Source organism: Equus caballus, chromosome 17 (genome assembly GCF_041296265.1).
Source record: "Equus caballus isolate H_3958 breed thoroughbred chromosome 17, TB-T2T, whole genome shotgun sequence".
Taxonomy (NCBI): Eukaryota; Metazoa; Chordata; class Mammalia; order Perissodactyla; family Equidae; genus Equus; species Equus caballus.
The window spans coordinates 46,512,040-46,528,445 of record NC_091700.1 but is presented as its reverse complement, the minus strand read 5'-3'; the positions used below and the strand labels follow the sequence as shown (position 1 = coordinate 46,528,445).

General features: G+C 45.2%; 1 protein-coding gene across 1 annotated transcript in view; it reads left to right on the top strand.

Moving 5' to 3' along the window:
• SERP2 (stress associated endoplasmic reticulum protein family member 2) overlaps nucleotides 1-16,130 on the top strand; it is a 35,629-nt gene extending 19,499 nt beyond the window's left edge. Inside the window, exon 7 of the mRNA XM_070240049.1 lies at nucleotides 15,693-16,130. Coding sequence (XP_070096150.1) covers nucleotides 15,693-15,733 — 41 coding nt within the window. The 3' untranslated portion in view covers nucleotides 15,734-16,130. The remainder of the gene's footprint in view (nucleotides 1-15,692) is intronic.
• The last annotated feature ends 276 nt before the right edge of the window (nucleotides 16,131-16,406 follow it).

Here is a 16,406-nt window from a genome sequence, read left to right as displayed (position 1 = left end):
TAGAGTTCAGTTAAACCTTTCTGTGAAGATAGGCTAAAAAGGCCATTTAGAACAGAAAGTGGAGCACCTGTCTGCCTGAGATAAATCCACATTCCAGACGGAGGGAGAGGCCTTATGCCTTAAGAGGAAGTTCTGCAGAGCTCCTAGATAGAACTGGGCCTTTGACCTGAGCCTCAAGGTGCAGTCACCTGATACTGGAAGGTGGCCAGTTCAGAGATACACTCGCATGCAAACACCCACATCCACAGGGGGAGACTTGAGCAAAAGGATGGTGTAGTTGTTTCTAGTTGAATTCTGTTATTGGGAGCCTTGACATAATTCCTGGTCCCCATGGGTGGGGTCTCTGAAATACTGGAGAGTGGAGGTCACTTCTAACAACAAGGCAGGCCTTCAGAGCTTCCCATCCTCCCTCACCTCACTGTTGCTGAGGAGAGGGAAGGCGAGGAGTTCACATCTCCCCGCAAAGGCCTAGGCCTCCCAGGAAGATATCATTCTGCCCCAATGGAAGAGACGTCCATGACTAAAGGCAGATAAGTGCCTCTGATCTCCAAGAGATCACTCTCCCAAGGAAACAAAAATTCTTAGGAGTAAGGAAGGACCCAAAGGACTTGGCGTTACTGTTGCTTGAGGCTCGAATATTTTAAAGATGATTTGGTGTTCCAAGAGGTGAAGACCTTCCACTCAAAGAAACAAAACTGTACCCCATTCCCAAAGATATGTCCTTGAAAGGAATCTTTTGCCCCATATGGGGATCTCTCATCTTTAACAGAGTTTACCCAACGTCTGCTGGAATCCTTCTGAGGGTGGAGAGCTCACTTCTTCAAAAAGCCCATCCCATTTCTGTATAGCCCTAATTCTATTAGAAATATCTCCCCTCTTTTGAACCACTGTGCTGTCTTCTCAAAGGTTCAGGTGCGGACTCCTAAAATCATACAGCATGGACTCATTCTCTTCTGGACCTCTTGAATCTTCTGATGTTTTAAAGATGACTGACTAGTGGTTCCTTCTGCAAACTGAACTTCCCTACTTCTCTCAACGTGGCCTCGTGAGATGTAGTTTCTAGACCCCTGTTCTGGATACACTTCGTGACTCTCTTCAAGTATAGCATTTGCAACTGCAGAAGTTGGTCTAGAAGTGAAGTGACTGCTACAGAGGCAGTAGGATTGTTACTGCCCTTGATCTCATCACTCTGCTTCTATTAATGTGACCTAGGTTCACAATTTCTTTTTAACAGTCACAACACATCCTAGACTCACATCGAGGTAATGGTCAGCCAGGCCCCACCAAGCTCTTCTTCACGTAAACTTCCTCTAAGCTTTAGAGATGCATCTATATATGCCCCTATCCAAAGTTGTCCCCTATCCCCATCACACATTGTTTTCTTTTGTTCATGGCCCTCATCAGCATTTGAAATTATTTAGTTTGCTTACCTATTATCCATTTCCCTCTACTAGGGTATGAGCTCAGGGAAGGCAGTGTTTATTTTCCACTAAAGTTGTAGATCCTAGCACAGGATTTAGCACATAGTGAGAGCTCGATATAGTTGGATGGGTGGATGGATGGATAGATGAACAAAGCCAGATATTCCCCATAATGTAGATATTCAATTGACTTTTTTGAGACTTAATGTAAAGCTTCATGAATTATTCCATTAAAATTTTATTGTTGGTTGTCAGTTGTCTCTCTACAGAGTAGCCATAAAGTCTAGAAACATAGAAGAACATAGATAATAAATGGCTGACTGATATTACATTATAATGTACAATATGGTCAGTGACGTTACATATATATTCAGTGTATTGTCCTTCATGAGCAAGGCATCATTCAGAGTACTGTACAAAATGGCAATGAATATGGTGCGTTAATGCAGCATTTCCATCAGTGCCTGTATATTCATCTGTGATCCATCACCTCCGATGACCTGGCTCTGATTTTCATCCAAAAACAAAACAAAACAAGAAAACCTGTGCCTTTAGGATACCACAGAAAAATCAATCGATATAAAAAAGTTATCTACATTTTGAAGCTTGTTGGCCAGGCTGTAGATTATTAGATCTTGAACCTTGAGTCTTTTACCTAATTATCTTTCTTTCCCAGCTTTATAGTCTCTGAAAGTATATTATTTCTCCAAGTCACTGATAAAAGTCTAGAGTTGGAAAAGTCCATAGAACACAATTAGAGACGACTCCCTTCAGGTTGACCTTGAACTTCTCAGCAAAACTCCTGCAAGCAAGCAATCATTGTGTCTTGAGGGTCCCCTGTGTTCCTGGCACTTTGCTGGGCTTTGGAAAGACAAACCACTTCAGGAACTGGGGGAGGCAGATAAAGAAGCTGTCAGTTGTAGCCCAGGGAAAGAGTGACGTGATAGCGGAGGGCCCAGAGTGCTTGGTGAGCACGGATAAGGGACTATCTTAGTCTGTTTGGGCTGCTATAACAAAATACCACAGACTGGGTGGCTTATAAACAGCGGAAATTTATTGCTCACAGTTCTGGAGGTTGGAAATCAGATAAGGGTGCCACGATGGTCGGGGGAGGACCTTCTTCCTGGTCACAGACTTCTTGTATCCTCATGTGTCAGAAGGGGCTGGGGAGCTCTGTGGGATCTCTTTTATAAGAGTCCTAATCCTATTCATGACGCCTCCCCCCTCAAGACCTAATCACCTCCCAAAGGCCCCACCTTCCACCACCATCACATTGGGCATTAGGATTCCAACATGTGACCTGGGGAGAACACGAACAGTCAGACTGTGGCAGGGACTTCTATATCACACTGGACAGAAGAGAAGGTTTCCCAGAGGAGGCGCCATTGGAGCTGAGTTTTGAAGGACAAACAGCCAGACAAAGGGAAGGTTATTCCACATGAGGGAACGCTACGTGACAAAGGCCCAGAGGCTTAAGATAATATGCCAGCCTCAAGAAAAGCCAAAGCCAGTCACAGGGCCCTGTGAGCCTGGTCACCATGCAGCCCGTGTTGTCAAGGACTAAACAGATACAGAACTGATATTTTTTCTGTCGTTGGCTTCAAGATACAGAATAACTAGAGCCCTCCCCAGTCTGTGCCCTTAGGTAGCATGTGAGAGGGAAAAAGCCCATAGAGTTATTTCGTCTGGCTTGTTTTTCTCAAACCTGTGCTAGTTCCTAATATCCATCCTTTTCAAAGGGCTTTAAAAAAAAACCTTCTCTAAATAACATTTTAATTAACATTTTGCCAGGCTTATTAGTCCATATAGTAGGAACTGTCTCTTTCCCCTTTGGGTAAATTGGGACATTTGCTGACAACAATCTTTTGGAACCCTCCCAGTCTCCATCAATTATTTCAGGGATCAAGTGCATTGGCTCTGTTATCCTGTCTGTAGATTTTTCTGGGGGTCTGGGATAGGAGCCTGCAGGGCCTGGAGGTCTGAACTTAATGTGGCCGAGAGGACACACCATGAATTGGCATGCCTCATCCCCCTGCTTTTGTGTCCAGTGAGCTTGTAATGGTGCTTCTTTAAATCTTTCTGGTTAAGACCATTTTGCTTTTGTGGAAAAGCTAGATATAACACAGGAGTTGGGTCCTCTTACTTCCTCTCTCCTCTTTTGGGGTACTTCCATGATTCCTAAGTAATGGGCCTCATCCTTTTTTTAATCATAACTAGAATAATCTACCACCACCGCTCTTTTTCTTTTCTTTTTTTTTTTTTTTTGCCAACTTTGGCTTTTTTTTTGCCAGCCTCAGCTCAAGTCGGGCACTATTCTCACAGAAATGTGTCACTCTTCTCAGTTTGTCCTTGGTACTGTGCCCTTCCTTCTATCTCTGTACATGTCCTTTTCTAAACCAAACATGTCGTGAAAAACACAATAGCTCCTTTAGATCTGTCCCCATGGCCACCTCTCAGGAATTAGTCACGATTCAGTTCATCTTGGGGAGCCTACTATACCTTTTGAGTTTCTCCCTTTTAGGGTCGCAGGCCATCGGCTCCTACCTATCTTTTCTCTACATTTAAGAGAATGCAATTTCCTCAAGTCTGGCCATTTCATTTATCAGTTCCTCTGCTTGATGTAGTGAGCCTTCTGGGTGCCAGGATGGCTGAAGCCCCTTATCACTCTCCTCTCTCGCCTCTGTTCCAGTTTTCTAACCCAAAGGAGGAAAGACCCTCCCCCTCCCACGTCCGACCGTCCGTCTGTGGTATGCGCAGCAGCATCCTCATGCCTGCTCTTGTTGGCTACACTCACACAAAAAGCACTGGAATTTCTGGTAGCATTTCCACACCTCTACAGACAGACCCTCCTTTCTGTCCCTTTCCACTGGGTCTCTCTCCTCTGAACAAAATGTATCCATATGGCAGGCTTAAGTCCCATTTCACAAGTCCCCGTGATACCTATGAGGTCATTTGCCATCTCTCAGTTTGTGTTGTTGGTTATTCATATTTGGTATATTTTCATACAGACAGGAAATATATGAACTCTTCTCAGATTAATGAAGACATTGATCATTGATATGATTCTCATGAAAGACTTGCTTTCATTTCCCTACTCTGTATACCCACTGTTCTAACTGATGGTTGGTTGGGTGAAGTGCTTCTTTTAAAAATAGTGTCAGTGGACGGAGATAAATAAATATTCAGGTCAGGCAAGTAATAAGGAATGCACATTTTATCTATTTTCCTAGCTGTGTTCTGAGAAAGAATTAAGACTGGTAAAATGTTGACATTTAAGTATAGGCTCACTCATTTGGTCACCCTTACTCCATTGTATGCGGAAAAACAAGTTAACAAACCTCCAAGAGGTTATAGGCCGCTTTATCATGGGGAGTGATATGTCACAGCAACCTCTTTAGCCCTTGCTTCTCAGCCTCCTTCCAGTGGCCTTCCTCATTCTCCGCACATGCCTTTCATGCCTGTGGTGCTGATAAGAGCAAGATAATGGAAAGGAAGGAAGAGGAACCAGGCGAGCAGGGAGGTTACAGAGCACAGGCCCCCAGAGATCCCTGGCACAAACACGCACCCAGAGAATGCCTACCCTGTCAGTGGGCAATCAGATAAGAACGCCAGACCTCCTGGGGCTGCCCTGAGGTCCCCCAGATCCGAGTCCAACCCAGGTACATGGTTGTAAACCTCTAATACATGACCCTGTGGAGAAGCAGCTGGAGGAGGTTATCTAAATACACCCCCTCTTCAGAGTAAGTACATTTCCACTTTCCATGACTGCAAAAGGTCTCTTAGGCAAGAACCTTCTTTGAAACTTGACCAGTTGGCAGTAACAGGATAAGAGGCCCCAGAGGGAAGGATAGCTTTGGAATCTGCCAGATGTGGGTTCAAAGCCTGGGATCACTATTTATCAGCTGAATAAGCTTGGACCAGTTATTTATTCTCTCTGTATTGATTTCCTTATCGATCAAATCGGGATAAGAGGAGCCCCTGCAAAGGTTGTCCTGGCACTGAATGGTCCAGGGATGTGAGTGCAGCCCACAGCAAGCTTGGAAGCTGCAGCCTCAGTCACCACCTCTCTGTCCCTGTAGCCCTCATGGAGAATAGTGGCACCATGGATGGGACTGGTGTGCCATTGGGGTGCTCAGGCTGCCAGTCTCCTTTCATCCTGCCAGGCTGTGCCTTTAATTGGCAGGCCCAGCCACTCACGTTGGCCTTGATCTTTCAGGAAGCAGTAGGCCCTGCCTCTTCACGCCAAGGATAAGTGTGAACAATTTAAGAGATAACACTCCGGGTGCAGGAGACTATTTTCCCATGATAAAGCATCAAAATCTTTCAGACCTCCACACTCAGGAAAAGGAAGCACCCACACGCAGACTGAAATCAATGAACAGGGGTTTGTGCTTTACATGGAATATTAGGAATAAAATGTAAGTTTCATTTCCTTAAAGCAACCTAAATACACCACTGTTTTGCTGTAAAAGTTTTCTTTGTGAGATACAAAAGCTTTGGGAACAGTGTGTTCTTTGAGGCACAATGTTATCCAGATAGACTATCTCAGGGCCATACCGTGCTTTGTTAATTTGGTAACCAGTTTTATTGTTATTAATATTATATGCATTCTGTTAGAAATCTAAAGTCTGTTTCTTAATCAAATGCCTGTTAGGGGTCCCCTCCGATGATTGTTCCAATAGGCCAGGAACTTTTCTTGTTCAAGTCTTGGCCTGGAACTATGTTTTGCTTCAACCTTTTTAACTGGTTGCATTTGTCTGTTTTTGATCTCCTGGGACCCTAGATCCTCATTGAAGCCCAAAGGATGTAAGCACCTCCCTTAGAGACTTTGCCGTTTTTTCTCTTCCCTTTTGATAAAAACATTATCTTCCATTTCTGCAAGCCGTGGGGCCTCTTTCCAGATAAGCAGCTCATCCCGGCTCTCTCAGTCCCCGGTTTCAAAACCTTCCTCGTTGGAGAACCATCTGATAGCTTCTGAAGAGTGCTGGTTTTTAATCTTGAGACCCAGAGACGAGCGTGACCTGGAATGTCTGTCTGAGACAGCAAAGATGCTGTCACGCAGATACGCCAACTGCTATCTTCACAAAACACTTGCAGTTTTGATGCACTTCCCCAGACCACCAGTGAAGCTGGTCACCACTGTTTGTACCCAGAACCCTTGCCCCTGGGTTTTTCTCTCCCTTTTGTTCTCAGCTCTTTTAAGAGCCTCGTGGAGAAGGATTCTGAGGCCACACCAAAGCTCTGTGGGAAAACATGCTGCAATTGATTAGTGATGCCTGTCATAAACATGGCATTGACTGCAGGGTCATGTGCTCCTCTTTGCTATCCCTGGCCTGAACTTTTTATAATGTTAGTGCCACAGTGTTCACAGGACAACTGTCTTCAGCATTTTCAACTTTCCTCCTTGACTAGAATGCCTCCTGAACTCGATGAAATTAGGTCTTTTCCTTAACATGTTGGTTGTTCAGATAATTTGGTTGTTTAGTCAGCATATCCATGTTTCTTGTGATCTCGTGACCTTATTTACCTTTTCTAAGCCAGGTGTGATACTGTACATTGACTGGAAGCAGCAATCTGAGAAAGCACTCTGCAACATGGTCGTATCCTTCTCCATCCTTACCGCTCATGGCGGTTTCAGCCGGGGTTAATGGAGTCACCATTTAATTCCCATCATCCTTTGATTCTCAGAGGGAAACTCTATGTACCAGCCATGCCCCAGCTCCCTCCGTCAGACTGTTTCTCCCTCATGTATTCCTAATTTCAATTTGATTTCTTTCTCTCTGGCCAAGCCTGATATTCATTTCCTAATTAGAGATTATGAGGATTTTCATGGTTACTGAAGCCTGGGTATTCTTGAAACTGATTAGTTTATATCCCCCATCAAAGGGAAACCTCTAGGGTAATAGGATTAACTGGTGACTGTTATTGTCTTCATCATTTTCTATATTTTCCAATTTTGTCAGTGAGCGTATATTACTTTTATAATCAAAAAATTGAGTATTTTAAGAACAAAACATCTAGACTAGCGGTTTTAAGTCTCTTTTTTAAGCAGCAGAACTCTTTGTTCAAATCTTAGAGAGAAACCACTGAAAGAGCAGCTGTTCTGGTTGAAGTGGGATCTCTGTATGTGTGTGCATGTGTATGCGTGTGTGTTGTGTGTTTCTGTGTATGTGTGTGTGTTTGTATGTGTGTGTGTGTAGGGGGTACCTCTTGTGTTGCTGGATATTCTGATTTTTTCATCCCCAGAAAGGTATACACATCTGGACCCTCTTTGCCCATCAAAATAGGAAATTGTGTCTGGCCCAGAGCTGGCCTCTGTTATTACAGAGTTAATGCCTTTCAGCAAAAACCCTTCTCAGTTTATTTGGCACCATCGGCTGTGAGTGGCTGTGCGGTTTCTGGGCAGGGACATCTCTTTTGTCTGTCAGTTAACAGACTGTACTCTTCTCCTGTATCCTCCAGGGACTGTGCCTGCAGGCGCAGGGGCAGGGGAGTGGGGAGAGAGAGATAACGTGTCACAGATAGATCCATTTTTCAGAACAGCCTATTCAGAGCAGATATGAGCAAGTGATTCCCTGAGCTGTTCTTTTTTTTTTTTTTTTTGAGGAAGATTAGCCCTGAGCTAACTACTGCCAATCCTCCTCTTTTTGTTGAGGAAGACTGGCCCTGAGCTACTATGCATGCCCATCTTCCTCTACTTTATATGTGGGACGCCTACCACAGCATGGCTTTTGCCAAGCAGTGCCGTGTCCGCGCCCAGGATCCGAACCGGCGAACCCCGGGCTGCTGATAAGCAGAACGTGCGAACTTAACCACTGCGCCACCGGGCCGGCCCCCCTGTGCTGTTCTTGGCTGGGCCTGAGCTCCTCCCGTTCTCCCAGCCTCGTGTTTCAGGTGGTCCAATTGTCTCCCTTTACCTCTGTGCTCGAGGCCTCTCCACTTCTGGAAGGGCCGACACCTCTCCCCTCCCTGGGAACAGCTGTTTTTGTTAAGGATGGTGTGGAGGAGGGAAAGGACTAAGTCACATACGTGCCAACTCCAGGGCCAACCTCTCTGGGTTTGAAACCTGGCTCTGCCACGCACTAGCTGTGTGGCCTTGTCCAAGATACTCACACCCACTCTAACCTCAGTTCTCCCATTCTTAAAAAGGATGGTACGGGTTCCTAGGTCTTAGGATCTTCCTGAAAATTAATCCTGAGGATTAAATGAGACAATGCATGTCAAATGTTTAATGGAGTCATGGGAATGGTTTTTAAATATTTGTTGATATTGTCATTATATTGGTGGCCCTTAGTCACACTGTCTCCCCACCTCTCAGCCTCCCTGGCAAGGTTCTGACCAAGATTCAGAAAGCTTCCAATAACGTGTTGACCTTTCTGGTGACTTTGCTTTGTAATGATGAGAAAACTTGAAGTAGAGGAGCGTGGCTCTGAGATACTGAGGAAGTTCTGTGAGCCCCAGCTCCACCTGGCCAGGTAGAGGCCAGGGTTTGTCAGCCAGAGGTCACTGGTGTCACCTCTATAGGGGCAGCTGGAGCCTCTTCTCTATTTCTAGAAAGAACTCTTTATGAACAAGCCGATGGAGTGAGCAGGATCTGTTCATACAACTATTTTGACTACCATTTCTTGGGTACGTATTACAACGCCAGGCCCTACACATGCATTTTCTCTTCTAGTCACTCCATCCCTACAGAGAAGCTATGGTACTCATTTGTCCAGATCACAAAACTGAGGCTCATAGAGGAAGTCAGCCGGCATCCCATAGCTAAAAAGTGAGAGAGCTAGTACTCCACCCTAAACTCCAAGCCCATCTGCTTTCTATTACCCTGCATTCCTTCTGTCTTACCATTTCCCCAAAAGTACTGTGGAACAGAAGGTTCCCACCAACTTTAGGACTTTAGTATATGACTATATATTGAAAAGAACTCCTATTAAAACATCTCCTACTTTCCCTGCCAGAAAAAGTGCATTGTCCAGAAGTTCCAGATGTGCAGCCTCCCTGAGTCTGCTCCCAGATGGGTAAGGCCTTGACCCAGCCATGGGCTGCTTCTTGACTGGGCCACCGGGGCGCCTGGTTTCCTTTCTCTCTTCTGGACTCTTGCTCCAGGACAGATTTGAAGTCACCATGTTTGCAGGTTGACAGCATAAACACTGGCCTTTCCTGGAGACCACCAGAACTCTCTGGAAATTGTGACACCTAGAGGGAGTTATACCCTCTGAGAATGGCAAGTGGCATGTTTGAGGAACTGAGCAGCCCTGGAGATACCCTTCTACTTCACCACCAAGGAAAGATTGAGGACATGCCTCTGCTCTGAAACTCCTGCCTCAGGATCTGAGATGGACAATCTGGAGAAGAGGTCTCATCAGCCATTGGCTCCCTCAAGGTGACCGCAGCCTCCCTTGTCATGTGCTACCCTCTGCCCTGTGACCCTGGGTGTATGGTCTCTGCGGCCTGCCGTTGTAATGTGGAGACAGGGCATCACATTCTTTGCTAATGATATCCCCTCTTTTGACAGTGCCTTCCTTTCCTCACCTGCCCCTGGCATCTCTCTCTTCTCCCTCTTCTCTATCTCTGGAGAAGCTACCAGGAAACGCTACCAGAAAATGATATCTTGCCTTTGACTTTCCTCGTGCTGATTCTTTTAGAGAGCTTAATGACGCACCTTTGCAATGTCTTGTCTCCTCACATTTCTAGTTCTCTCTTACAAAGCCCATACTAATTTTACCAGCTTTTTCATCTTTTTTAAATGAAAAATGAAGTTGTTTGATTTCTAGAGTCGTTTTATCCTCCTAAAGTATATTCCTCTGGCCCGTGTTAATCTCTCTTCGCAGCAGCTCCCTTGATCTCTCTTATCATCAACTATTTTCAATAAAAGTGGCTTTCTGAACTCTCCTATCATCTGGCAGGGTTCCAGTTTTCTGACAGTTTCCTAGGGGATCCACTTCTGACATCCCTGTGTCCTTCTGGCACTCCTAATTAGCTGGGGCAGGGCAGGTCAGTCCCGAGAGTGAGAGTGGGTTGGGATGACGTAGTCCCAGGCCTTACCGACTTTGTGATCTGTCCTGATTTTGCTTTTCCTCCAAGGACTGAGCTTTTGGGACATTTGAATCTAAAGGTAACCATTCCATGCTGACTCTTGATTTGCAAAATAATCAATTGAGGTTTTTAAAATGTATTTTCCTCCATCCTCTTTGCAATTATTCTCCTTTCATTCCTTCAATAAATATTTAATGATGACCTACTATGTGCTGATGCTGAGCTAGGTCCAGGGATAGAGTTGTGAACAAAATCTTCCAAGGTCCCTGCTCTCCTGGAGCTTACAGTCTAGTGGGGAAGCCAGACTGTAATCAAGTAATCATACTAAAACGTATAGTTTTAGCCATGAAAGTGTTTGAAGGAGAGGCATGTAGGGCTATGAAGGTATATAATGCAAAGAGCTGGTATACTCTGGGTAAGTGGTTCTCAAAGTGTGGTCCCTGGACCAGCAGCCTCAGTGTCACCTGTGAACTAGTTAGAGATACACGTTCTCATTTCCCACCCCAGACCCACGGGATTAGAAACATCTGTGTTTCCACACATCCTCAGGAGATTGTGATGCACTCTCAAGTGTGAGAACTCTTGCTTCAGGTGGTCAAAGAAGGCCTCTCTGAAGAAATAACTTTTGAATTGTGAAGGAAAACTAGGTCATAGGGTAGGGTCTGGGAAGTATTTCAGACAGAAAGAATGGCATGTGTCAAAGCCCTCTAGTCAGAGCAGAGAGCTTTTGAAAACATGAGGGAGTACTCCAGGAGAGGAGAGTGATACAGGAGGAGTCTGGACAGGTTGCTAGGGGCCGGGATATCCAGGTCAAGGAGGTCTTACCAGGGATGGGGCAATGAGAAGCTTTTGGTGTGCTTTAAACACAGGGGTGACACGATCTTATTTGTTTTCATTTAAAGAATAATTCTAGCTACAGTATGGAGAAAGGATTGAAGAGGAGCAAGAGTAGACGAGTCGGAGGCTATTGCAGGGGGCTGGGGAAAGATGATGGTAACTTGGACTAGGGTGATTTCTGGGGAGATGGAAAGAAAAGTGAATAATCACAAGATTCTTAGATAAAGTCCACAGGTCTTGGTCATCACTTGGAGGTGTCAAGGATGACTCTGGCATTTTTTATTTACAGGCAAGATGGAAGATATTGATACCAAGTTTGGCACTGGGAAGAGATGATGAGAAGATCTTGCTAGGTTGAGGTGCCTTTGAACCACCAAAGTGTAGATATCAGTTAGATGGTGGAAGGTGTGGGTCTAGAGCTCTGAAGAGGGGTAATGGCTGATAGTACCCACTGGGCAGTCATCAAAAGCCAAATGGCAACTGAAATTGTGGGCCAGGATGAGAGTGCCCAGGGAGAAAGAACATAATGAAGAGAAGAAAGCCAGAATGTTCATTGAAGAACTTCAACATTCTTGTTGGTCAGGTGGAGTTAGGATGACCCCCATACAACACATTTAGTGTAAAGAGCCAAAGGAAAGAGGAAAACTAGAAATTAGGAGAATATAGTGCCAAAGAGGGGAAGAGGAGAGGGAGGTTCAAGGAGGCAGTGCTCAATGATCTTGAGTAGATAAATCAGGCAAGAGGCAGCTGAAGAATGCCTGTTGGAGTAAGTGACATAGAAGGTCATTTGTAGCTTTAGCAAGAGATATTTCAGTAGAGTGAAGAGAGCAGGAGCCAGAATGAAGTGGATTGAGGTGGTAATCAAAGGTGAGGAAATGGAGAAAGTGAGTCTAGACAGCATTTTGGAAATGTTTGTAAAGAGGAGGAGAGGGCACCTGTTGATGAGATGTGGAGTCAAGAGGATTGTTCTGGTTTGTTTGCTTTTTGAGTGCAAGTGGTTCTTTGTTTGTTTGTTGAGTGCAAGTGGTTCTTGCTTGCTAAAACCTAGGGATTTGATTGAAAGGGGATGGTTGAATCAAAGAGAGATGTGACCATTCAGGATCCTAATCACAGATGGGAAAGTACAGAGGTTCATGGATTCTGTAGTTTCTGCTCTCGCCTGGATTTTTCTGAACCTCTGTGATAGCCCAAGGCCAGATCCCTTGACCTGGAAAGCCTACCTTCCCTTCTTTCTTGGCATCTCTCCTCCCTGCTGTCTCGCCTGCCCGCAGCCCCTTCCTGCAGCCGCTCAGCTGTTTTCTCAGCTTTGTTCACCCACTGTTAAGTTATTAACTTGTCAGGGTCTAGACTCCCCACTTCCTTTCCCACTTTGAATCCGCTGTTGGCTGCCTTCCTGTTTGCTGCCTCGGAAAGTCGCATTTGGAAGGCGGGGGCTACCCTGTGGGTCATTACTGGCAGGCACCCAGACATACAATTAATATAATTGGTATAGGATGTTGAAGCCTTCTTAAAGACATTGATATGACTGAAAAAGGAATAATAAGCGCAACTCTCTCTCCATTATCTTAGATTTGGAGGCAAATGGTGAGCTTAAAATAGACTTTCTTCAAAGTAATTTCTCCAAAAGGGTTCAGTTTTAAAGGGTCACCTGTAAACATGTTAAGGACCATCAGATTTTTACATGTTAATTCATGGATTCAATCAGAGGCAGGAATGATCTTTAGATTTTACAAAAGACTCAGAAATAAGTAAGTTGTTTTCATATAAGTGTTGCTACTCTGAGACAAGCAAATTTTGTTCAAGATTCTTTACAGAAATTTGCAGCAGTTCCTTAAAAGGAATCGAGTGGTTTTATCATTACCTAGCACTTTTGAAGTCATGCATTAATTTAATGGGCATGATGGTCCATGGCACAGACTGTTTGCTTGTTCACTGACCTACATTCTGCTGATAATGATTTCTTGTCTAAGGATAAAATAAAGGGAGAAATAACGTTTTTGAGCATCTTTTATGGGCAGATCTTTTACTGATGTCATCACATTTGTTCCTTGCAATCTTTTGAGGTATATGTACAAATTCTCTACAGTTTTACAAATAGAGAAATCCAAGCTCAGAGCTCTTTAGTAATTTCCCAAAGTTCACACCTCTCGGGAATGGCAGGTAGTACTTGCGCTCTGGTCTTCATGCTCATCCATGGAGCAGCAGCCGTCATTGTTGTAGTAACAGTAATGATGGCAATAGCGCCCATGCCTTCCAGCCTTGTGTGAGGAGCCTTCACATGTGTTCTGTCGAGTCTAACAACACTGCAAGTACCGTGGTCCTCATTTCATAGAAGAGGAAACAGGCTCAAAGAGGTTATTTGCCCAATCGCACAGCTATTCAGTGAAGAACTAGGACTCAAACTCAATTCCATCCAGCCTAACAGTCCTTTCTAAAGTGAACTTGTTTTTCAAGATTAGGAATGTTTCCCTGATCCCACGAAGGAAGCCTGAGGCACGGTGCATGTAAATACTATTTTCCTAATGTTGTTGAATATCCAGCTGCCTCCCAGCACTCCTGTTGAGCCAGAATACAGAATGTTTATTTCATTTTTATTCCTTGTCAGCCTTGGGAGGGCAGGACAGAAACATCAGCTATTTCTGCAAGCTTATACATTTTGGAAAGGTACTGTCTCATCCATCTAGCAATTTCTCTTGTCAAGACCCACCCAAACGCCCAGAGCAAGCCAAGAAAACCTCTGAGCACAACCAGAATTAACTATCACCAGTTGTTGAATTAACTCCTTTGCTGTATCCAGAGAGGAGTCCCTCCGACATTCACCCAGAGCTGGTTTACTCTGATTTCACACAGCATTCTAACAGTCTGTTTCCAGCTCAGTTACAGCAATGTAGTAGGAGAGAGCCCACTGCAGATTGGTGTAGGGACACCAGAGACGTGACCAGAGAGAAGGATAATTGAGACTGAAAAAAAAAAATGGTAAGAAGCAGAAATGAGAGCCCAGAGTACAGCCAACCAGAACTATTTTGGTGTTAGATCAAACCCTGTGCATCCTCCATAAAAATGTTACAGCAGAGTCTTATCAATTACTGTTTTTCATTACGGTCACACTGAACATTCATGACAAGTTACCATTACATCATGTTTGGTGTATATCCAACTTAGGAAAGTTGTGAGGATGTGTGCAGTATTATTTCAGAAAAAGACAAAACAAAACAAAAAATGCATTAGGGCTTTATCTACCCTTCAAATCTAGCTGTCCAAGAAAGATCCCCTAGGGCCCTGTGTGTTCTCTTTGTACTCCAGAAGCACAGAGCCTGGCACAGAGTATGCCCTCACTAACGTTAGATGATGAAATGTCCAACGACTTGTTTCCTGAGGGTTCTGGGTAGCCTGATTTACTGTGGTCACTCAGGAAGCTGCATTCCTGGGTGTAGTCCAGGATGACTTTATGAAGGAGAAGGGGGGTAAGACCCCCTGAGAGCTCAGTGTTTATTCTGCTTTTACACATAGTTAAATGAGATGATACCCAAGCTCCCCTCAAAATAAAAAAGTCATTCAATACATGGTAGTTGCTGTTATCATCATTACCATCACCTCATCAAGAGGGACCAATATTGTCTGCTGGGGAGGATGTAAAAAAGAAGTTGGGACATTCCTCTCCTGGGACACCTTTGAGCCCAATAGAGAGGACCAGGCTGGGAGTTATCTAACCAGCTTTTACCAAGATAAATGGAGGTCCCAGGAATTCTCTGTGGGTTCACAGGCTACCTGCCCCCTCGGTGTATCAGGAACGAGGTCCAGTTAGTGAAGACCGAGCCCTGAATAAATCAGTGTCACTCTCGGTCGATGAGAGACAGCCACATTTCAGAAGGGTGCGGGCACCCAGAAGATGTGCTTGCGGGAAGGATTATGGGCAGCCCAGGCGCTCAGCCTCCTGCTTCTGCTCCCAGCACCTGGCCTGCCTTCCCAGCTCAGGGGCTGCTTGTTTTCCAGGTCACGGCCATTTTGAAAAGGCGGCTTCGCTGACCTGTTAAATGAGTGCAGTGCCTGCATAGAAGCCCTGGCCCGCTCTCCCCAGCAGCAGCAGAACAGTCTGGGAATGGGGGCCAAATCTCTCAGCCCCTGAGGGATTTCTGGCCTTAACTCCTGGTGGAATTAGCAGGAGTTATCTATAAATTCCTGAGGCACCCATCAGCGGACAAAGCAAGACTGCCTCTTTAGAGAGTTCACTGACCTCTTGTTAACTTAACTCCTTGTTGCAAATATCTAATCAGCTGTGTGCTAACACGTCAGGGGCTCAGGGGTCAGCTAAAGCCGGGTTCATCCGCCGCCCGCCTGGGGTTGGGTTTCCAGCTGTGTGCTGTCTGGTATCTGAGCTGTTGTGTTTTCCTCTTCCAGCTATCTTTCAGATCATTCAGAGCATAAGGATGGGCATGTGAGAAGGCCCGGGGATTTGCCACTGCCCCCTCCCGCTGGCGGCTGGAGGACCACTTAAGCTTTGAGCCGGGGATCTGTGGGAAGCAGAGCAGCCACACAGAATAGAAAAAGGCTCCCTCACTTGTTCCCTGACCACTTCATCATGGATGTCAGACCAAATTGCCTCTCACAGGACATCTTGGGACATCCGTGTTCTCGAGCGGAAAGGACATTTTGCTTTTCTGTTGACAGGATTGGGAGCTCCGGGTGTCTGCAGCAGGGCCCTGTGGTGGGTTTCTCCCTTGCTTTCACTAATGTCTGCATGTGGCCCTCTGAGTTGTCACTGGTTTCCTTTCTATGGATACGGTCTCTCCTCCATTGGGAATTGGTTGTACAAATAAATGTCTTTGTTCAACCTTATGCCATGTGTGGGTTACAGTGAGAAAACTGAAGTGAAGAAAATGTCAGAATAGCCCCAGGGGCTTGGGGCAGGTGGAGGAACTTGATTATGTAATTGGGAAAGGGTCGTGGAATCTGCGGCCAGGGAACCAGAGCTAGATTTACGCAGCAGGGCCTTGGCCGACCCTCAAGGTCTTTGCCTGAAATGAAGCCCTGAGTGGCTCTAATGACTTCAGGTTTTCCACACATTAAGCATTTTTTTTTTTGGTCTTTTTGGGGGTTTTTGTTTGTTTGGAT